Source organism: Nasonia vitripennis, chromosome 4, assembly GCF_009193385.2.
Source record: "Nasonia vitripennis strain AsymCx chromosome 4, Nvit_psr_1.1, whole genome shotgun sequence".
Taxonomy (NCBI): domain Eukaryota; kingdom Metazoa; phylum Arthropoda; class Insecta; order Hymenoptera; family Pteromalidae; genus Nasonia; species Nasonia vitripennis.
Genome location: NC_045760.1, coordinates 6,508,334 through 6,529,342, shown reverse-complemented (window position 1 = coordinate 6,529,342; position 21,009 = coordinate 6,508,334). Strand labels below are relative to the sequence as shown.

The 21,009-nt window shown below is 48.9% G+C and overlaps 1 protein-coding gene and 1 long non-coding RNA gene across 4 annotated transcripts in view; one reads left to right on the top strand and one right to left on the bottom strand.

Moving 5' to 3' along the window:
- Nucleotides 1–21,009, top strand: part of LOC100679373 — a 265,016-nt gene that overhangs the window by 67,886 nt on the left and 176,121 nt on the right. For 2 of the 3 annotated variants that reach the window (XM_016985406.3, XM_031928699.2), the window contains exon 3: nucleotides 17,922–17,970. In XM_016985406.3, coding sequence (XP_016840895.1) covers nucleotides 17,922–17,970 — 49 coding nt within the window. Of the gene's footprint in view, nucleotides 1–17,921; nucleotides 19,073–21,009 lie in introns of those variants that run through there. The other variant, XM_031928698.2, reaches the window with a different exon arrangement.
- On the bottom strand, nucleotides 6,860–17,102 carry LOC107981073. The gene is made up of 3 exons (XR_001729153.3): nucleotides 15,008–17,102; nucleotides 10,474–10,677; nucleotides 6,860–9,465 (listed from the first exon to the last, which is right to left on the bottom strand). It is a non-coding gene; the product is annotated as an uncharacterized LOC107981073 (long non-coding RNA).

Here is a 21,009-nt window from a genome sequence, read left to right as displayed (position 1 = left end):
GCAAAACAGCGAAAGCGAATGGAAACTCGCGTGCGAGAAGAAAGCCGAGTAGCCGCGGTTGCGAAGAAACGAAAACCGAAGTGCCGAGCAGTTAGCCGAATAATAGCTCCGCGAAAGCGAGTCATTGTTCGACTCGCGAGAGTGTCGTAACAGATTGCTTCTACGTCACTCTCTACGCCGAGGAGTAGAGACCGGGACCTGCCTCAATCCTCGGCGGCAGCAGCAGCAGCAGTGCAGCAGCTCTCTCGCGGACGGGTATAAAGCGGCAATATAAACGAACGTTTACAGGCTCGTTACATTTTTATGGGCTCGGCGTCGGCAGTCCGTCTCTCTCTCTCTCTCTCTCTCTCTCTCTCTCTCTCTCTCTCTCTCTCTCTCTCTCTCTCGCTCGCTCGCTTGCGCGCCATCAGCGGAATGTCGTAAACCATCGACGACCGACTCGTCTCCATGGGGCCCTGTACGTACACAGGCCGCGACTTGGCCTTGCAACCCCTTTACCGCCGCACGCGCTCTCACACATACACCTACACACTGAACTGTATGTAGTCCGCTGCAGACTTCCGGCGTCTGTCTAGCCGTCTGTCTCTCGATCGTTCTCGGGCTTGCCGTGACGTCAGGCGGCCTGTGCAGCCGGTTACGCTAAAATACTTAACTTACGTCACTTTATTGGCCGCGATCGTAAAATTTTTTACGTCCTCGACACCCCGCGAGCGTTGTGTGCCGTTTCGTTTCGACGCCGGCCGTCTAGTATCTCGTGTGTATACACGGCCGCGCTCACACACACACACACTTGTCGAGAGAGACCGAGAGTGCGACGCCCTTGCCGAGCGCTCGGGATTTTTAATTTTACGAGTAGCCGTAAAGTCCATTCATCGTCCCGAATGACGCCGTTCGCGATTTGCATTCGATACTGCTGCCGAGTGAGAGGCGCCGGCGTCTTGTGTGTTTATGTACCTGTTACCCACCCGGGGATGCGTATGATTTTTATGTGGCCGAATACGGGTCAAGATTTTTATGACTGACCCTGCTGTAATTCTCGCTTGTTTACTTTCTGAAAAGCCAGAGCAAGCTCCGAAAACGCTTTTGCTCTCGGTGCACTATTTCGTGCTCTCGTTCTAGTAATTTAAACGAAAAGCCAGTGCTTCAGCAACTATCGAGTCTGAGAAATTTTTCGACAAAATACACTGGGCGAGTGCGTCATTAAAAAAAAAATCGAGTTTCACGAGAAAAGCCTCAAAAAGTCCAAGAGTTAGACTAGCGTCGGGATTTTCGACAGCCAAAAAAAGCCCATCAGCCGTCTCCTCCCATCGGTAATAAGCCCGCCTCCGGGGCCATTTTTCATCCCGTGGACGCGCCCCCATGCGCCTCGCCACACCCCCGGACGAAGGTCATTGGCTGGCCTGGCTGCCATTACCCAGCTCATTATGCAAACTATGCGAGGAATCCATGATGGCCGCCGAGCTGCCGACCAATCGCCGCGTGCCATAGGGTGGGGGGAGAGCGGGCGGCCCCTGGCGGCAATCACCCCAAGCCTCGAGTTCGCACGCCGCTCCACAGATGTCACTGGCTACAGCTGACGCGGCGCAGCGGGTCGTCCGATCGATACGAGCCGTCGCTCGGCGATTGCGAGCCTCTTTTTGGACTCTTAGGCTTTCTATCGTTGTATATTTACTGCGCTGAATTACGGAGTTGGATGATCGATCGCCGTTTGTTAATCCACCGCGGAGGAGGCGAGATCGGGCGTAAATCTTCGGCGCTGAATGGATATGCTAATTTTAATTGAAAGGAATCGAAGACCGCCGGCCTTTCTTCTGCACTTTATCCCACGTTGTTCGATTCAGCGCCGATTTCCACGTATACGAGAGAGAGATAGAGAGAGAGAGAGAGAGAGAGAGAGAGAGAGCAGCCTATTGATTTAGCGCGCCGCAGTCCAATAAATTCGACTCGGCCGAGAGATACTCCCTCTCTAAGCTGACTTTAATTTCGCGTCGCTTTTGCGAGTGTATTTTTTTTCTTCCTCGAATCTCTCGCGCCTCGGAATTCTCGAATGCGAGAATATCGCGCGTTATTCCTTACCCCACGCGCGTGTAAATACGCGGATGACACACCTCGCTGTCGAAATTATTCTTGTATACCTGAAGGGACGAGCGAAACCCTTTTATTACCGCCGGCAGGTTCGACGACTCTGCTAATCCTACGTACTCGGTGCGCGAGAAGGAAACAGAGAAAAGAAAGCTGCGTTTGTGTATGTGTGCACCCACGGACGATTTTACGGCCTCTCGCGCGCGTGGTGTACACAGCACAGAGCCGTGTTTTTCTATCGCTGTTATATACATTCGATTATTGTTCTCATGAATATTTCATGGGCCGCGGGAGGTTCGTATATCTTGGCAAAAGTAAAAGTTATGGCTCGCGATTATCCCGGCTGATGCGGAGTGCGTATACGCGCCCGGACTCAGAGAAAGACTAGGTCAGTATTAAAAATTGATGCGCGAGCGAGCGGGGACGAGGGAAGCCGCGCGTGCGGCAATTAAAATTACGTTTTACGGCATCGATTAAATCTCCCGCGTAACCGTTAAATCGCTTCCTCGCGACTGAGAGAGCCTTCGTTTCGCCGCTGGATTTCCTGTACGAATAAATTTTCCGTGTACGGCAAGAGTTAAGTGTCTCTGGAATTGCCCGGCAATGGGAGAATCATTTTTTCGCGCCTTCGGGTACCGGATCGGAATTTTGTGTTTGAACAGCTGATCGTAAAGCTGGATATCGTGTGTACGGCATTGACGGGTTTAATTTTATCGACATGGCTCTATTAGAAAGGCCTCGCGATCGTAACCCATCAAACTGTTATACTCTGCGCGCTAGATGATTTCGCGAGAGGATTTTCCATGTTGTTTACCGTCGCACCAACGCCGAGGAGAGTAATAACGTAGAATTCAGTACTCGAAGCGCTTGTTACTTAATACCAGACGGGAATAGTCTTGCTGGAATAGGATCATGTCGAAAAAAAGTTAACGAAACGATAAATTAGACTCGATAATTGCTACAATCCGCCGGCATCGAGGATCGAGGAAATCGAAGGAGAGGTAAAAAAAGGAAAGAGGAGTTAGTATCCTCCTCCCTTAGCGATAATTTCAGCGATAGGCCAGCAGCGGCATCGGCGGAACACACATACATGCGCTCGGGAGTAATTTACAAAGTTCTTTCTTCTTTTATCTCTCGGTCCTCCTCCTTCGAAAGTCGATATCTCCGATATATATAACGCACTACACTCCACTCTCAACTCCTCTCTCTCTCTCTCTCTCTCTCTCCCTCCCTCTCTCTCTCTCTCTCTCTCTCTCTCCTCAAACTTTTCCTTTTTGTCTCGCGCGCAAAGCTATCCCGAGGCTTTCTACCTACACCCTATCCCCTGGTACCCAGCGGGAAAAGAAAGATCGAAAAAAAGGAGAGAGAGAGACGCAGGCAGGCACAGTTTACGAGACTCCCTTATCCGGACAGCGACACGGGACGAGAGAGAAAGAGAGAGAGACGCCGCCGCCGAATCGCTGTATACGGCCGACGGAGAGAGAGAAACGGTTTATCGCCGGAACGCTCGGCTTAAGGCGCGTTTCTCGAACTCGAATCCGGATAATTATATCCAGGGTTTTATTATACGCCGCGCGAAAGATACGCGCGCCAGCCGCTAGCCAGGCGAATTTGCTTATTTCATTTATTTTTTTCTCTCTGCCCGCACCGAAAGAGAACTGAAAAATAAGAACCAATCCGCCGCGCCTGTTCAGCTTTTTCTTCCCGAGCACACGCCTTCTCTCCTTGTAAACATTCGATGCAGCCGTGATAAGATCTCTCTCGAGAAGTGGTCGAGAGAGTTTATTCGCGAATGAACAATGTCACGTTTCTGCATTTACGCTTATTGCCTCGCGCGCATACGAGAGTATATTATGGGCGATCCTTTGACGCGCATCATCGCGCGCGAAATGCCTAATGGAATGAAAAGGGGATTGCGCGCGCGCGGGAAAAGTCTTCTTATCGGGAATCTCTTAGCCGAGGGAATACGCAGTTCGCGGCGCGTTTTGTTTACGCGCCTGATCTCGCGCGCATACGTATAGTGTAAACCGCGAGTTTTTTCTCTCTGTACGCGTATAGCCGAGAGGCAGCGGTGTGGTATTTCTAAATTGAAAGTTGAGGTTTTCCACTTAGCGAGAAACCCGAGAACGGTGATTTTATGCAATTGCGCCGCGCGCAAATTTACCTTATCAGAGGCGAATAAATCGTCTATTTTATTGGTTTAACGAGTCAACGGATGACATGGAAGCGGATAGTCGGAGAAAATGTTCTCCAGCTCTAATGCACGCGAGAGAGGGACACGTTTTATATCGAGGATGAAGCAACTCTCGGCGACGCCTACGCGGATGTATTAGCAGGAGTCGTCCATGTGTTTTATGCAAATTCTCGCGACATTAATTTGAATAAATCAATCGAGCCGATGTAGTGCGTTGCATTATTGTAATGCCGTTGATAATGACGGCGACAATGGTGCTCACGGCGGTTTTGCGGATTCCTTAGCAGTGGCATTCTCACGATTTTCATTGAAATCGAGCTTCGGGCGCGCGACGCGCCTTCCTTTTTATTAACGCTGATGCGAGAAATGAGAATTCATGCGCGCGAAATCGGCGCGTAACTCAGCGTTAAAAACGCGACTTTATCATGGGATTTTTACGAGCCCGCAATTGGAATACTTCGTAATGAACGTTACGCAGAACACTCTGAGAGGGCCGTGTGTGCGTGCGTGTACACGAAAAAAGCATCAGCAGAGCACTAACAAGGCTTATTTACAGAAGTTTTATTGAGTACGAAGCGAGCGTGTGGCAGGCTCTTCGGCTCGATTAAAAATGTTTCATCCCGCGCGAGCGTTTGCCCGATACAACCCGCGCATTAAGCTTCTGCCGCCGTATACTCGAGCTCGAGCTCCGCGGCGGCCTTATGGCACTCAAGAACTGCCTCGCGCACACATGAGCCATCCATAAGACACTCCATATCGAATCAAAGGATGTCTGTAAAAGCCCCGGCACGATAACTGCGCGCATATGAGTTCACGCCCAGCTCTGGGCTTCTTCACGTTGGCCATATGGCGCGTATCTCATGTAATAACGTAAAAAGAACTCGCGCGTATATACCGGCTACCATCTTTTTTTTTTTTTTTTTAATTTTCGAGCTACCTACGTCTTCGCTTGATAAATAATAGTCCGACGTACGGCGCACCTAAGTACACACACACACACACACACACACACACACACAGAGCGGCGGGAGGCCAATCGAAGCGGCGGAAAAAATCAATTTAGTGTCACGGAAAATTCCGTGCCCGCGCGACTCTTTTTCTTCCATCTGTATACATTCTCGTCGATGCGGATGATTGGATGGACAAGAGCTTAATTACCCCGAGTGCATTTAATTATAGTCGCGCGAGACTAAGAGAGAGATATAATACCCGTTATTGCGAGAAATGGATGAGTTATAAATGAAATTTACGACTTCAATTCATACACCGCCACGTGGGAGTTTATTTATTTTTTTGTTCATTAAGGGGCCGCCGTACAGCGTGATTAAGTTCAAAGAAACATCGCATCGCCGTTATTGCCGCGTGTATTGCTTCTGCGTATTTTCTTATCTAGTCGCCGCTCGCCGTGTGCGTGTGTGGATGTAGGCGTTCGCGACGCCTCGCGTTTAAAGGTTTATTTTCATCGGACTCGTTTCCCAAAACAGCTTTTTCCATATTATTTCGAGAGGCTTAAAGCTATCGTTAATTCCCGTCATCCTCGGCGGCGAGTTTCCTTCTGCATGCGCGTCGCGCGTATGTATTATGTTCATCTTTTTTTCGTCTTCCGACGATAAACCATCGATTTTATCGGCCCCGAGATTATTTTAAAATATGAATGGAGACTTTTATCGCAGTTTACATTGAAATTTACTCCGATAAAAAATGCCAATATACGCTCGCTCGGATTTACATAACCAGATGAAAATCCCGCGTTAAGACAATTACAAACTAGTTTTATCCATATATCCGCAAAAACACGTCTCGCAAAGATGATACCGCATACGCATACATCGGAGCGCGAGAGCGTGTGCGTTCGCGTTGCATTAAAAATCATGAGAGTGCAAAAGCGCATTACGAGCTGGATACGACGAGGCATTGACCGTCGGTGTCCCTCCCTCCTGTCGCATATGCGCATATATTTCGCGGCATAAAAGTCGCGAACGGCGCGAAAATATCATTTCGCGCGTCCGATCAATCGGCCGTAATATTTAGCCGCACTCGGGCCCATGCACGTGTGTGCGCGGAGCGCAATCGTTTTATTCCACTTTGGAGCATCAACTCGGTAATTTTACGAGGCCGTAAACAAGACTCGAGCCGGGCGCGCGCACAGCTATCGAGTTACGTGTCAACTATCCGCCGGGGAGACGGCGGCGAGGATATCGCCTCTATTATACATCGTCGGCTCCTTAGGCCCCTTGGCTGGACGAGATTCGAGGATAGTTACGCATTGAAGCCTCTGCGGACGTTTTCCAGCTACTTTTCATGGCAGGTTCACGCACTTGCCTATACGATGGAGCAGCAATCCCACGGGTCGAGACGATTCAAGATGGTGCGGCGGAGCTAGACTTTCGAGAGATATATTTTTTCCAGAGGGCTTTACGCCTTACTTTTTCTCCCTATGGTGGAGCGCGAGTTTCGAAATTTTCTTTGAATTCACCTACCTACGTGCAACCACTGCGTGAAACTGGAGGTTTGATTAGCATCGGAATTTTCCTCCTATTCGTGTTCTTATGCTTACCATGCTGGGGCGAGGGAATAGTTGACAGTGAATAAAATTTAAGACTCTGAACTCACAAAACATTTTTATTTCCATCGTCTCTCCACGTATAAATTCTGTGCATACGCACGCACGAAAGCATGTAATATGCGCCTTCGCTTATCATCCCTGCGCATCTTAACAAGGCCTCTCTCGACGTGCGTTATCTACCTATACGGAACATACGCACATACTCGTAATGAAGCACCTAGAGTCTCTGCTGTGTGCATATAAGAAAGTATAATTTTTCGCCGCGCTGATGATGGCTAATTTAGAAATGTATTTATACGCGCTCGGAGATAACAATAAATATCCGGCTGATTATACACGCGCAATTTTATACGCGACCACAATTTTTGCTCTTTATGAAACTAATAACGAACGATAAAATACATACGAGAAAAATTAATATGCGCGATCCTCATGTGGGCCGCGCGAGCGCTTACACAAACAGATACACACACACATACACCTAGAACGAGTGTGTTATATTCCAGAGTATACAAAGTATAAAATTTTTACGATCAAAGCGCAAATAAGCATCTCCCGAGGATCACTCTCGGCATTTATCACACGAACGAGATCCAAAAATCCCTTTATCCAGTTCGCGTCCGTCTGATAACAGCTTCGTAATCTGTCTGTTTGAACCGGCGCTCGCGCGCGAGATTAAAGCCTCGCATCCCTGTACTACTCCGGCGGTGTTTGTGTATATGGTATAAAACGAAATTCGCACGTGTTTAACGGCGGCGTAAAACGCGCGACGTCCGTGCAGCCGACCCTCTGCACTCGGCGTACATCAGCCCGCGCAGTTGCAAAGTGAGCTCAGCTCTCTCTCTCTCTCTCTCTCTCTCTCTCTCTCTCTCTCTCTCTCTCTCTCTCTCTCTCTCTCTCTCTCTCTCTCTCTCTGTCTCGCCGGCGGAGATCGTCATTATCGTAACTTCGCGTAATGAGGATGCGTAAGACGCGCGAGAGGGTTGAGAGTATGGTATAGTAGTGCTGTGCGGCCGCGAGTTTATAGGCCGTCGAGCTAGTGCTGCTTTGCGGTCGATAATGATGCCGGCGGCGCTTTGAGTCCTGGCAAAGCTCTGCTGTTCATAATTCGCGATTGTTTCATCAGACTCCATATAGCTGCTGCCGTGTGTTTTTCTATACGATAACCTGTTGTTTTGTTTTGTTTTAATTAACGCGCGCGGCTTTTAAGTAGCAATCATCGACGTTTTAGCTTAGCGGTCGCGTCAGTTATTGTGGAATAAATTATCGGAATTGTGTCATTAGCCGAGTTATCGGCTGGAAAAAATTACTCTAAACTCCGCGGCACATTCCGGCCAAGGAAAAGCGATAAATGCGGCGAGCGTTAAAACAAAGACATCGCAACGCCGCGTGTCGTGATTCCTCCTCGTTATAACTGTGTATTCTCTGGGGAGAGCCAGAAAAACGTTCAATCTCTGATGCACGCACGACTTTCCTCGAATATGACGCGCGCGCCGAAAATTTCTTTGTCGGAGAAAATTGGAGCTCCACCTCCTGCTTTGGTAACCCTTTCGTAGCGCGCGCACGTGCTGCCGCGCGCCATCGCGCATTGGGATACGCGCCATAATTACAAGCCGACGCGTCGGGAGAGAACAAAGAGAGACGATAACGTTCGAGGCAAAGCGGACACTCACGTCGCGTCCATTATATTATTTTCGTGAAATATACACGCGCACGCGATTGCCAGTCGCATTCCGTCGTCGCTGGAAAAAAGAGGAGCGAGCGAGCGCTTTTCTCGCCTGTGCAGCGCGTCTAGAGAGTCAGACAGCCAGTTCTGTTCATACACACACGCACACATACGTGAGAGCATTTTGATGGTCGGCGTAGCAGAGGCGGGCAGCTCGGCATTCCTGTTATACTGCAGGGAGAGAGAGAGAGAGAGAGAGAGAGAGAGAGAGAGAGAGAGAGAGAGAGAGAGAGAGAGATAGAGCAGCTCCAGACACACGGGAGAGGAGTTCGTCGACGGTGGCGGCGATCGATAGCGAGCGCAAGGGGTGCTCCTGGAGGGAGGGGACCCAAGCTCGACCGCCTCTGCTATCTCGCGCGTATATCTGTACTGCGTAGCGTCGAGGGAGAGCTTGCAGCAGCAGCGCCGAGCGAGCTTACACAGCCCCCCGGAATTTCCCCGTGGTGCGCTGCTTCTACGTACATACTCTCTCTCTCTCTCTCTCTCTCTCTCTCTCTCTCTACTCTGTACAGCTAGGTGCGGAATATACGTATAGGCGCGAGGGTGAGAGAGCCGAAAAAGGGAGGCGCAAAATTCCCGCTCGCGCCAGCTGCGCCACTCCGTCGAGAGTAGCGCTTTTCCGAGCTCTCTCTCGCTCGCCCTTCGCTGCTGCTGCTCTTCTTTTTTCCACTCTCTCTCTCTCTCTCTCACTCGGCTCCCGCTTCCGTCGACGACTTTCACCATTCCAGCAGCGTCTGGCTCGATAATACGGCCCCTCGTCGGCTTTCCCACTTCTATTCTGCGCTGCAGCTATACTACCCGTTTTCCAAGAGGAGCGAGTTTCCCCTTTCGAATGCGCCCGGCCGTGATGCTCTCTCGCTGCTACAGCCGCCGCTGCTGCTCCTGGTCGCCGGGGCTCTGGAAATGACGTTAGCGATATAGCACAGTCTCTCCATAGCGAGTTGAGAAATAAGTTGTGGAAAGTATGATGGGGGCTGCTCAAGAGGGAAAGTTGGATGAGGGAGGGTACGGAAGTTTTTCTTTTTTTGGGAGAGCGAGAGAATCTCTGGAGTATTATGGGGCTGATTGGCTTTTCTTATAAAGCGCGGTTATATGATACTCGTGTCTTTTTTCTCTCCTCCGTTATTACACGCGAGTATAGAGGATGGGACGTTGTTATGTGGGTCGAAGCTTTTCGTTTTAAAAGGAATCGACTCCGTTTGTATGGTAGAGCCGTATCGATTAAACCCGAGAGAGCGAACCGACCGCATCCGCAGCCGACATCTTGTTCGAAAGTATTGATCAAATAAGAACAGCGATAAACGAGCATTATTCACTGAGCATAAGCGAGGCTCATCTAGATTCAAACTCCCGATAAATTGCCGACACTCGCTCGAAATAAGCTCCACGAGAACTGCGAGTCGTCGTATCATGCAAATTAACCAAACACGCCGCGCGCGCTTGAGCTCCAAAACGAGCGCACCGATCTCGCTAAATAAGCCTCATTTTCTTTTTTAACTAAGCCAGCTCGATCGCGACCACCCAAACGCAGCAGCGAACGCCGCTTTGCATACGACCGTAACTCCGAGCCTCGTTCGACCGCGTATTACTGCACTTGCAGCAGCGGCGAAGATAACTATAGCTTCATTTATCGAGTCGCGCATGGCGGCGCATAGAAAGCGCGCGCAGGAGAGCCGCTTTAAAAGGAGCAGGGAAGGCCGGCGACGCGCGCGCGGATATCGATGTATGAATAAAAAAAAGGCGACGCCGCGACAGCTGCCCGATGAATAAACAACGAGTATACGCGGCTCCGTGTATGTAAACACACGCGACGCGTAGGTGTATGTGTGTGTGTGTGTGTCTCCGGCGTCGCCTTATTCGCCGGCGGAGGTACGGCCTTTTCCTTCGCCTTATAATAATACTCACGCAGGAGGAATAATAGCGGTTCGCTGCATTGGCTCCGCTTCTTTTGTCAAGAGAGATCCCGTCCGCTGATCCGGCTGTATCGATGCCCTTTTCTTCTTCTTCGTCGGTCTGCAGCGAGTGGGCGATATCCTGCGGGGGCTGCTCGAGGGAGACGCAGAGAAGAGATTCCTCGTTATTTTAGGATGATCGCTATGGCGATGGAATCTGGAAAAAATAGCGAACTTTTCTCATTGTACGTGATGAGCATTCGGTGTATTTCGTATATAAGATGGCGCGCTCGCGCGGTATATCGAGATCTCGATTCGGATGGAAACGGTTATTGGAAAATTATAAATGCGAGTGGAAATCGGAGCCAGAAGCTCGTCTCTACGGAATCGACTCGATAACTTACGTTTTTTCGTTCAGAAAAGTTGAAAAATTAAAGAAAGCCCCATGGCGAATCGGGTTATCGGATGATGAAACCGGCCGAAAATCCAATTTCCACGTTCTTACAAATTTAAAGACGCGTTTCCCGGCGCGAAAAGGCTCCCCTTTTTCGTCCTCCTCCGGCAATTGTTATATACGAGATAGAGCGAGCAATTCTCTCTGCAGGCTCTCGGGACAGTCGCGGCGGAGCTTTCGTTCCCCGGCAATTGCATTTCCCCGCCCTCGAGGCAGTGGCAGCAGCAGCAGTCGTCCTCGCCCTGACGATCCAATTTATACGGAAGATTATTCCAGGCTCTTCCCTCTCGTCGTCCTGACGCGCTGTACTCCCCAGTACGCGTGCTCCGTTGCCAAATCGCGGCCCCGACCCTCGTACGTGCCTGGCGCGTCTCTCTGGCTTCCCGACGTGTATGTATACGTCGTTTACATATGTATACACAACCGTACGTATATACGGTGGCATAGGCGCACACGTGCGGGGCGGAAAAAGCATCGCCGGCGAAATCCTCGGCTTCCGGCAGCCGCCGCACCACGATCAAACTCGTCTTTTCGTCCGTACATGTACGACGATATTGCCTCGGAGTTTCTCTCTGGACAAATCCAGAGCGTAGGAAAGAGCGCGCCATTGCGCTCTCTCGCGTAAACACGTCGATCGCCCGCGTCTCGGCTCTACTTAGACCGACCAATTCCACCTACGCGCAAGCTTTTCCTTGGATATTCTCCTCCGCCTGAAAGCGAGGGCCCTCGTGTCCGGCGTATTCGTCGCTGCGGCGATTTACAAGGGAATTTTTGGCGCATTGAATTCCTGCTTGCGCGCTTCAGAGACGAAGAAAGAAGGAAATTTCGTATATTATAGCTCGTCCCCGAGACCCGCGCGCCGATCTTTTCGGAGAGAGAGAGAGAGAGAGAGAGAGAGAGAGAGAGAGAGAGAGAGAGAGAGAGAGAGAGAAAGAGGAATGTCGTTGTGTGTCCCAGATATTGAGAGGGAATTTGTTTGCCTCGGCAGATTCTGATTCTTTGAATTCTTCTTCTTCTTCGGGAAACTTTGCTTGCGAATTTCTCTCTCGAGGAAACGTTCTGCCAGTCGCAGATAAGAGACAAATAGCCGGCGTCGTTCGCGGTTCTCCGAGAGCTGAGTATATGCTTTCTTCCGCGAGTCGAGTTTTGGGGGTTCGGCTAATGCAAATAAGATTGTTGTTGCAATTATTCCGGAAGAGCCAAAGTTCGAGGATGCGATCTTTCTCTCGTGGGAAAATGAAGCGCATTTTCGGTGGAAGATATTTTCCTCGAGCGCATTACTCACAAAAACAATTCTCTCTCGTGAGAGCTGCTCCATTATTTATCATCGAGCCATTAAGCGATTCGACGCAGAAGAACGAAGAAGTAAGTCAGGCCAGGAGATTCTCTCTTTCACAAAAGTCCTTTATATATCGCGAGCGCGCGGTAATTTAGATTCAGCGAGGGAAAGGAAAATATATATCCTTTATCCGGCGCACGGATCACGTGCCGCTGGCTTCGGAAGACCAAAGAAAGCCTCTGCTGTCGTATACGTCAGTGGATCCTTGAATCGGAGGACGCGCACCGTTTGTAAATAATGCATATTTCCGTGGCCGTAAAAAAAGAAGCAGATCAGCCGGAGCTTCTGCCGCGATATATGAGCTTTCATAAATACGATGATGCTCGAGATTTAGGTCAGGACCATCTATTGGTTTAGGATCATGAGAATTTCGCGCTCGATGATATTCCCGAGTTTTTCGCGTAAGTTTCAGTAATTTTCCGAACAAAAATTAACCATGCTTACTTAATTTCGCCCCGATAGTAGAGCATACCTAAACAAACAAAAGACGGCTCATAATTTATTTCCACGCTTGATTTCGCAAATGCACGGCACGCGAGGAAAGCCGATCGTTAAATCGATAAATTAGCCGACGGAGCTCTGCGTTCGCGGCGTTTGAAATATTCATTGAAAAATGGGAGTAAACGAATGCGCCACCGAGCGAGGATCGAAAGTAAATTACGCCTTTATGACAATGCGAAATACCAGAAGCGGAAAGCGAGCCTCGGCTGTATGTTTTACGAGAGTTCGAGCGGCATAAACAAAGCGCGCACGCACCGCAAGACGCGACCAATAAATCGAGCATACACTCGCGCCATAAGTTGTGTCTGGCTCTGGGAAATGGCCGCTTACTGACGCCGTCGTTCTTTGCTGCGCTCCACCGACGGCTACCCCGTCATCTTTTTTTTCTGTTCTATATTGTGTGTACGTACGGACGGGGATCGATCGGACGATGTTCTTTGACTTGTTATTTCGGTTTTCTTTGCTTTCTAATCCATAATTCTCCGTCTGTCGTTTTTCCTGCGCTTTTTGTATTTTTTTGTCGAAACGTAAATTCTTATTTTGAAAGACACGGATTTCTGAATAGAGACAAAACGAAAATTCTTCGGTATTAAAACTTTCCGACAGACAATGTTAAATTTGAATACACGGTGTATACATTGTAAGTCTAATTAGCTCGCGGTGTCTCCGACAAAGTATTCTCGAATTTTTTCTCGCGCCGCGATTGAGTCGTTACTTTGAAATTCTAATGCCCGTCGCCTCGCCACATTCGACCAAAAAATTACGCGTCGATAAATCGATATTTTAATTGCGCGTTCTCTGCTCTCAAAGCGACGGTTATTTAGCGATTGTTTTTTTTTTCGGCGACTTTTTAAACGAGTATCCGCCGGCTCGTAGCTACCCTCTTTATTATATCGTTCCGCGCGCTCCTTGTTACACTGCTCCTTTGAGTCCGACGTATTTCGGCCGCGTATACGCGTCGTTGTTGTACACGCCAGTGGTCGGCGAGCTACATAAATTATCGGACGCGAACCGCAGCGAGAAAGAGAGAGAGAGAGAGAGAGAGAGAGAGAGAGAGAGAGAGAGAGAGAGAGAGAGAAAGCTTAAATTTATTTTAACAGCCCCGTATAATCTGGACGAATAAATTTCGAGACCGGCGGACCCTTTTGCGCGCAGCTTCTCCTCGCGGCGCACGCACGTGTGCGGCTTCCCTTTCTAATTGCGAGAGGGAGAAAGAGGGCGATTCCAGTGAAAAGCACAGCGCGTTTTTCACTTCAATTATGCGTCGATGCTCTCGCGGCGATGAGAGAAAAAACGCGAGGATGTCTTATTAAGGCTGCAGCGGACGCGCACACGCACGGGAGTTAATTAATTAATGACGAAAACGAGGCGGCGGAATATTTTAATTGAAAACTAGAGAGGGGGCAAGGGAAGGAGTATAAAAATCGCCGAGTCAAACAAATTACATCGAGCAGTGTTTAAGTTGACGATTTTATTACGCTCATGAGAATCTCGTAAAATCTCGTACACGACTCGGACGCGCTCGTGCTCCTCAACCGCACAGACACACACACACGCGCGCACACCGTCGCTATTTTTCCTTATATAAGCGTATACACTCATGAGCCATATTCGCGTATTCTGCCGATCATATCGAGGGTAGGAATCTTCTTCTTATTAATGAAAGCAGTTAATCCACTGACTTTATACACGATTTACCGAGTATTTTCGGGCGCATTAATAATACCTCTTATATATGAAAGCTCGTATCCCGAGATACGGCTCGCTCCTTTTTTTGCGCTGCTCTTGTACATTTCGCAAAGCTACACGAGGCGAAACTATCAGCTCGAGAATATTATTATTACACGAAGCCGAGCGAGAGGCTTTTCTCTCTGTCTCTCGACTCGCGGTTATCTCTCAACCGGTCGTTTTTTACCCCGGCGGACAGGACACAGCGTGCGCGCAGAACTTGCATATTATAAGCGAGGCTTAAGCCGCAGCGCGCGAGCGGCAATTTATCGCCGTGCGCGCACCGCGCCTCAGCTCCGCAGCGGCCTTCGCGTAGCGCAGGGAAAAGAGAAAAAAATAATAATAGGCCGCGTATGCAAATATAGCGCGCCAGTCGCGAGATCACTATTATTAACGGATTTTTCATCTGCGCGGTTCTCGATATGCAAATATCGCGCGCAGGCAAAGAGAGAGAGAGAGAGAGAGAGAGAGAGAGAGAGAGAGAGAGAACGCGTGTGTGTACCGGGCTGTGGCCTGAGTTCTTACACGCTGCTGCTGCTGCTGACGCGGCTTCTATCTGCGCGCGAGGCGGAACCTCTCTCGATCCGACGGCAAAGCGCATGGCGGCGCGAGACGGCTGGCTTTTTTCGAGGGCGTTGTCGGGCTGGTTTTTATTTTGTAATTTAGTTCACTGGTTTTTTACGTAGAATTCTATTTATTTTCGTTTGTGTTGCAGTTTCTGGGTATTAAAAATCACTTTTGGACAGTAGTTTCGCGTTTAATTTTACGTCTACGCGCGACGTTAGACCGACGAATGTTTTCACTCGATGAATCACACTTTCAATCAAAATTCTTCCCCGACCGAAGAGCAACATCGTTTGACACCGCACAAACAATCCTTGTCTTCAAAAATCTCCAATCACTCCCACGTGAAACTTCGCCCCTTCGCGTCTTCAAACAAAACACTGATATGTATACTTTTGCAACCCACATCGCTCAAAAAATTACAAAGCCGCGCGCACGATCACTTTTCCCAAAAAAATCGCACTTAAAACTTCACACTCACTGAACGATGCTCGCGGATCTCGGCTATTTCGAAGCCCCGCGCAAGCTTAGCGACGGCCGAGAGCCGAATCATCCTCCCGACTTTTTCGGCTCGTCAACCGAGTTGACACACGTTCGACGTGACGGAAAAAAATGCCCGCAGGCATATAACTCGTTCCGCCGATGATGGCGGGGGTTCGTGTCTCTCTCTCTCTCTCTCTCTCTCTCTCTCTCTCTCTCTCTCTCTCTCTGTCTGGCTGGCTGGCTGTGACGCAATCGCGTGCGAATGCTGTGCGAAATTCTGATGATTTCCGTTGGCAGCTGATGGGCGTAGAGTGCGCGGGGATGTCGCCGCCATCACGCCTGCCGTCGCGTCGTGTGCGTGCTGCTCCCCTATGTGCTGGGATTGCTCCGCACGGCAACAAAATGAACGCATGTGTGGATGAGTTTCCAGCTGGAATAAAGTAGAAATGTTGTTTAGTTTGTTCGTTGAAAAAATTGTGTAGTTAATGTTTATTATCATATTATTAATTACTGTTAGCGTAGTCAGTTATTTTAGTGTAAATTCGGCCTTAAAACAGCAAGAACTAACAAGCTACAAGGTATGGAGCAACGAAAACTTCAAAGCCTCTACTTTTTCAGAGTCCATACGCGTATACAAGTCACTTGGCTGTACGTTCGCAAAATTAATGGAGCTATTCTCGTCGCTATTATTAGATGAACCGCGAGATTCTTTGGCAAAAGCACGCGCGCCTACGCGAGTACGATAAAACTCGCGGCCGAAAAAAGCGCGACGACGGCTTTTCGTGACTCAAAATCACTCTGAAAAATGCACACGCGACGCCGTTCCGCATGTCTTCGGCCTCGTTAACTCGTCATTCCCGACGCTATAATCTCGTCACCCGCATAGTTTATACTATATAGTAGCTGGGAGAGAGAAAAAAAAGACTTTACGAGTGTAATAACTCGACGTGCTATTTCCACTTGTCCCGCGACGATTGAAAATTCAAGCGCGCGAGCGTTTACAATCGGCCCCCGGTGTACGTCATGATCGAATTCTCGCAAAGTGAGTAATAATCTGGTACAAGGCCCAGCAGCCGAATATCGAGCCTGATGGTTTGTTTCCATCGTAAATTAACATCTTATTTTATGCTTAAAAATCCCCACGCGGCCCATTCATACTCTCGGCTCGGCTGACAGTTTTTATGCGTTCGTTCAACCTCGTATAAGCTCGCGCGCGCTCGCAAGTCCGCTGACGCTCCCGAACTTCTTTCTCCTCTCGGTTCCTCGGCATACGTCCGAAATCTAATTTCACTCGAACAATAAAATTCGTCCGGCGAGATGTCTTTTATGATCTGATTTAGAAAAAAAAAACTTTCTGTTCTCCCAGTCGTTAACGTCCGGTATAAATAACTCGGAATGAAATATCACGCACTCGGAGCGACGATAAACGTAGCTTTTGATGAGCGAAAATAGCGATCGATCCCGAGTTAAAACCGAAATTTCGTTTTCCCCGCCGCCGAGAAAAGCCGAACGATTAATTACGAAAAATCTCCGGTGGATCACGCGCTTGAAATTTACCGCGATCGTGTCGCCCTGAAAATCTCTTACACGCGAGTGAGATTCCATCGGCTTTCCCGAAACCTTGTGCCGTCGCGAGAGAGAGAGAGAGAGAGAGAGAGAGAGAGAGAGAGAGAGAGAGAGAGCTCGACTTCGAATATAACGATGCCTCGGTATTTTTAGCGGTTCTCTGAACGAAATAGACGTTCCCGAAGCTCGCCGCCGCCGCCAAGAGAAAAGAGAGATTTCGTCGACAACCCCTTGATGGGCCTCGGCTATTTACAGCGGCTGTAAAGCTCGAACTTTCACCCAACCCTTTTTTTGTGCGTTAGGCACTGCGCAGACAGAGCTAATCCGCACCTAAGGCGAGCCCGTAAAGGATGCACTTTCTCTCGCATTCTTTCACGCAGCCTGTGTCTTGCACTTGTCCAACTTTGGGGGAAGTGAGACGAGGAGGAAAAAATTTTTTTTTCACTTAGATAAATATCTGTGTAGAGACGCGTTTCGTGCGTATGAACGACAGCTGCTGAATATTTTACTGCTCGTACGCGCGCGCGCCGCGATACGAGAGGATCTCCGCGTGTTTTTCTACTTAACTGGGCGTTGATTTTTCGGGCTGGGAAAAATAACAGGCGGGAAGAAAACGTTTTATTTGCCTTTTCACTCGACGACGAAAAAAAATGTCGGAAATTCCCGCACTTTCAGCCCGGAGAGAGTGATTTATACGCGGCATGAAATGCGCACAGAGGCCGGTTGCGCTAATTTTATTCCTCGGAAACACGGGCATCAATCATATTTAATTTAATTGCCTCCTAATGCTTCCATAAAAATAACACGCCTCCTTTAATTTTTGCAGATTACCTAAAGGGAGCCAGGGCGCTTATACTCCGCCAGATCCTGCATAGGTGAGTTTTACGATCGCTCGTAAAGCCGAGTTTTAAATTTCCGAGCATTCTCTCTATCCCGATATCATTTCTATCTCGATCGAAAGATGCCCCCGAGAAGAGAATCGAGATAGTCAAGCTAGCTATAGAGGAAAATAAAGAAAAATCCCCAGCATGAAGCAGCTCGGCAGCAGCATTTCTCATTACCGTTTTTTCTCGAGATGCAGCAGGCGCAACACACGATTATCTCTCTCTCGGAAGAAGCCGCTTATATGAGCGAGGGAACAGGATGCGAAATGCAAATGAAACGGATGATAGGGGAGGAGTGAAAAATCCCCGCGATCACGAGGCTCCTTCACTTATAAAGTACCGAATTGATAGAGCAAGTCACGCGCGCCGGCCTTAATTATAACCGCGAGTGAGAGAGAGAGAGAGAGAGAGAGAGAGAGAGAGAGAGAGAGAGAGAGAGAGAGAGAGAGGAAGACGAGGATGATTATCGGTTTAAAATAGGGCCTAAATTCGCGGCCTGGAATCCGATCGCGAGCAGCTACGCCCATATGCGCGAGGATTAAAATGCGAAGACAATTTTTCGAGTTAATAAAAATCGTTGTAAGGCTTACGGCCGTAAAGTTGCTGCTCTTTCTCTCTCACTCCTGAGCGCGGCGGTCGTAGCCGCACTTTGAGGATTTTTATGGTTGCAATAAACACGAAAACAAGTGCAATAAAAAAAAAGATAATCGTTCGATGCAGAGTACAAAGAACCATGGGAGACTCTGAGATTATTGCTTTTTCTTTTTTCATAAGAGAATCCGTGTTACACGCTTTGGTCTTTCTTTTCTAATGTGTGTGTATAAGATTCGCGCGTAATTTTACTCTTCAACGAACGAATTCCACTCGGTCAATCGCATTATTATACAACGTGTATTAGCATTTGAAATTTACCTTATAAAATATATGCGAGTCTTTTCTTTATCAGGAGCGCTGAGGACATATCTTATCCGCTGAATTTCAAAGTGTGCTCCTTAAACATTTCAGTTATGAACGTTCTCCTCGCTCTCGCGTTTCTACATGTATTTCAAAACGAAGTAAAAAAATTCGAAAATAAAGTGGACCGAGTAAAGTTCTCCCCCGAGAATACTCTCTCACCCACAAAACTCCTCTGCGGAGCACAGTATACACCCTCCCAAAATTAGTTATTCCGAATTGAGACACGAGCTCGCGGTGCAAAATGAGAGAAGCGTTGCCGGGGGATGGAGCGCAACGCATTGACATAATGAGGCGCGGAGGAAGCCTCATCAGGAGTCTCTCGTTGTCATTGAGCTTTGTTATCTCCCGTACTGCCAGTTATCTCGACTCTGGCAGCGCGACAGCCCCTGTTTCGCTCTCAATTTTATTCGCGCGCTGTGCATACCAGTAGTCAAAATACAACGAGACCATGACTATATAGTATACCTTATGAAGTGGAGCAAAATCGCCGGTGAGCGCGATGAGGAATCCACCTAGTTGCATTTCTCCTCCACTATAGCGTAGGGAGAGAAAGAGAAGAGCGTCCCCATGATGGCTGACTGCCTTACCCCACCCATTTTCCGTGCGTCTCTCTCTCTCTCTCTCTCTCTCTCTCTCTCTCTCTCTCTCTTGCACGAAAGCAGAGCGCGATGCTCCTGAAGGACTCGAGCTGTGCTGCGGAGAGAAAGAGAGCAGCCGAGCCAACCTAACCCGAGAACGGGAGAGAGAGAGAGAGAGAGAGAGAGAGAGAGAGAGAGAGAGAGACAGGCTCCCTATGCGCGTGGCAGCTCTCACGTGGCGGCCATGTTGCCTCGAGGGCTGGGCTACACCAAAAGAGCCGACGACTCATTGGACGACAGAGGAGAGCGAGAGTCCTTGTCTGCTCTCTTTCTCTTTCTCTCTCCTGCACAGCCTTCGCTCTTCTGCTCCTGCTTATCGACTCTCTTTCTCTCCCTGCGTCTGCTTCTATCTATCTCGCCGCAGTCCCAAAGGTAGATATAGGTGCGCGCGTGTGCTGCCGTCCTTGCGCGAGCTTGTCTCGCCTTTCTTCTCCAGCTATAGGTATACTCGTCGCTGCAGTGTACACTTGTCTCTGTCAGACGCACGCGGGCGTGTGGGGGTATTGGTAGCCTACGCGCGGTTGTCTGTCGCGGATGTCCCTGCCAATGTACCACGCCCGGTTCTGCTCTTCGCTCGATGCCACGCCGCCGATCGAAGATGCTGATGCTGCTTTGCTTTGTTTTAGTTTCAGTAATTTTATACTGTTAATAATGTTGTGAAAATGTTTATGATTTTTCTTTCGAGAGGAACGATGTCCTCTAACATTTGGCAAAATTTAAAGCGTTGATGTTATTTCGCTCGGTCAGAATACATTTTATCTGTAAAAACGAATTTTCCGGCGAATTTAATATGCCATTTGCGAGTAAAAATGAGTTGACAGGAACACGGATATTTACTTTGAAATATTTCATTCGGAGCCGCAGAGATGCTTTCCGCGTTTCAAGCCGTCGCTTTGTTTAATTAAAAGTGAAATTTTCGAAAAATGTTAAATAAAGATGTAACCAAAAGTGTTTGAAAGTTATAAACAAAAACCTGCTGCATGCTAGCGCATCTGTACGAGTATCAGAAGCATAATCGTTCAAATCCGCCGTATAGTCGCAAACAAAGCAACCGGTAAAATTAACAGCTCCTAATAAGGCCGTATAAATTAAAGATCCATCCGGCAACACTAAAAGAGTTCGTAATTCACGCGAGTCCAAGATTTAGCAGGGCGCGCAGGCAAAGTGCGGTAAAACCGCGCGCGAGAGTACGGCTGACGGGCGGCGGGCGTTCGCGCGCGACTTAACGATTCTCGCATTGACCGTAAACCGTTTTATAACGCGCTATAAAGTAATCGTCGTGTGACTTACCTGCCCCTAAATTCACTCCCGAGGCTCAGTCGCGCGGCCGTTTAAGCGATTTATCCCCTGACGCAGATCGTCTCGTGTTCGGACGAAGCGCGAGCAAAGCCGAGGAAAAACTGACTGAAAGCCCGTTCGATTGCGGGCCTCGAGC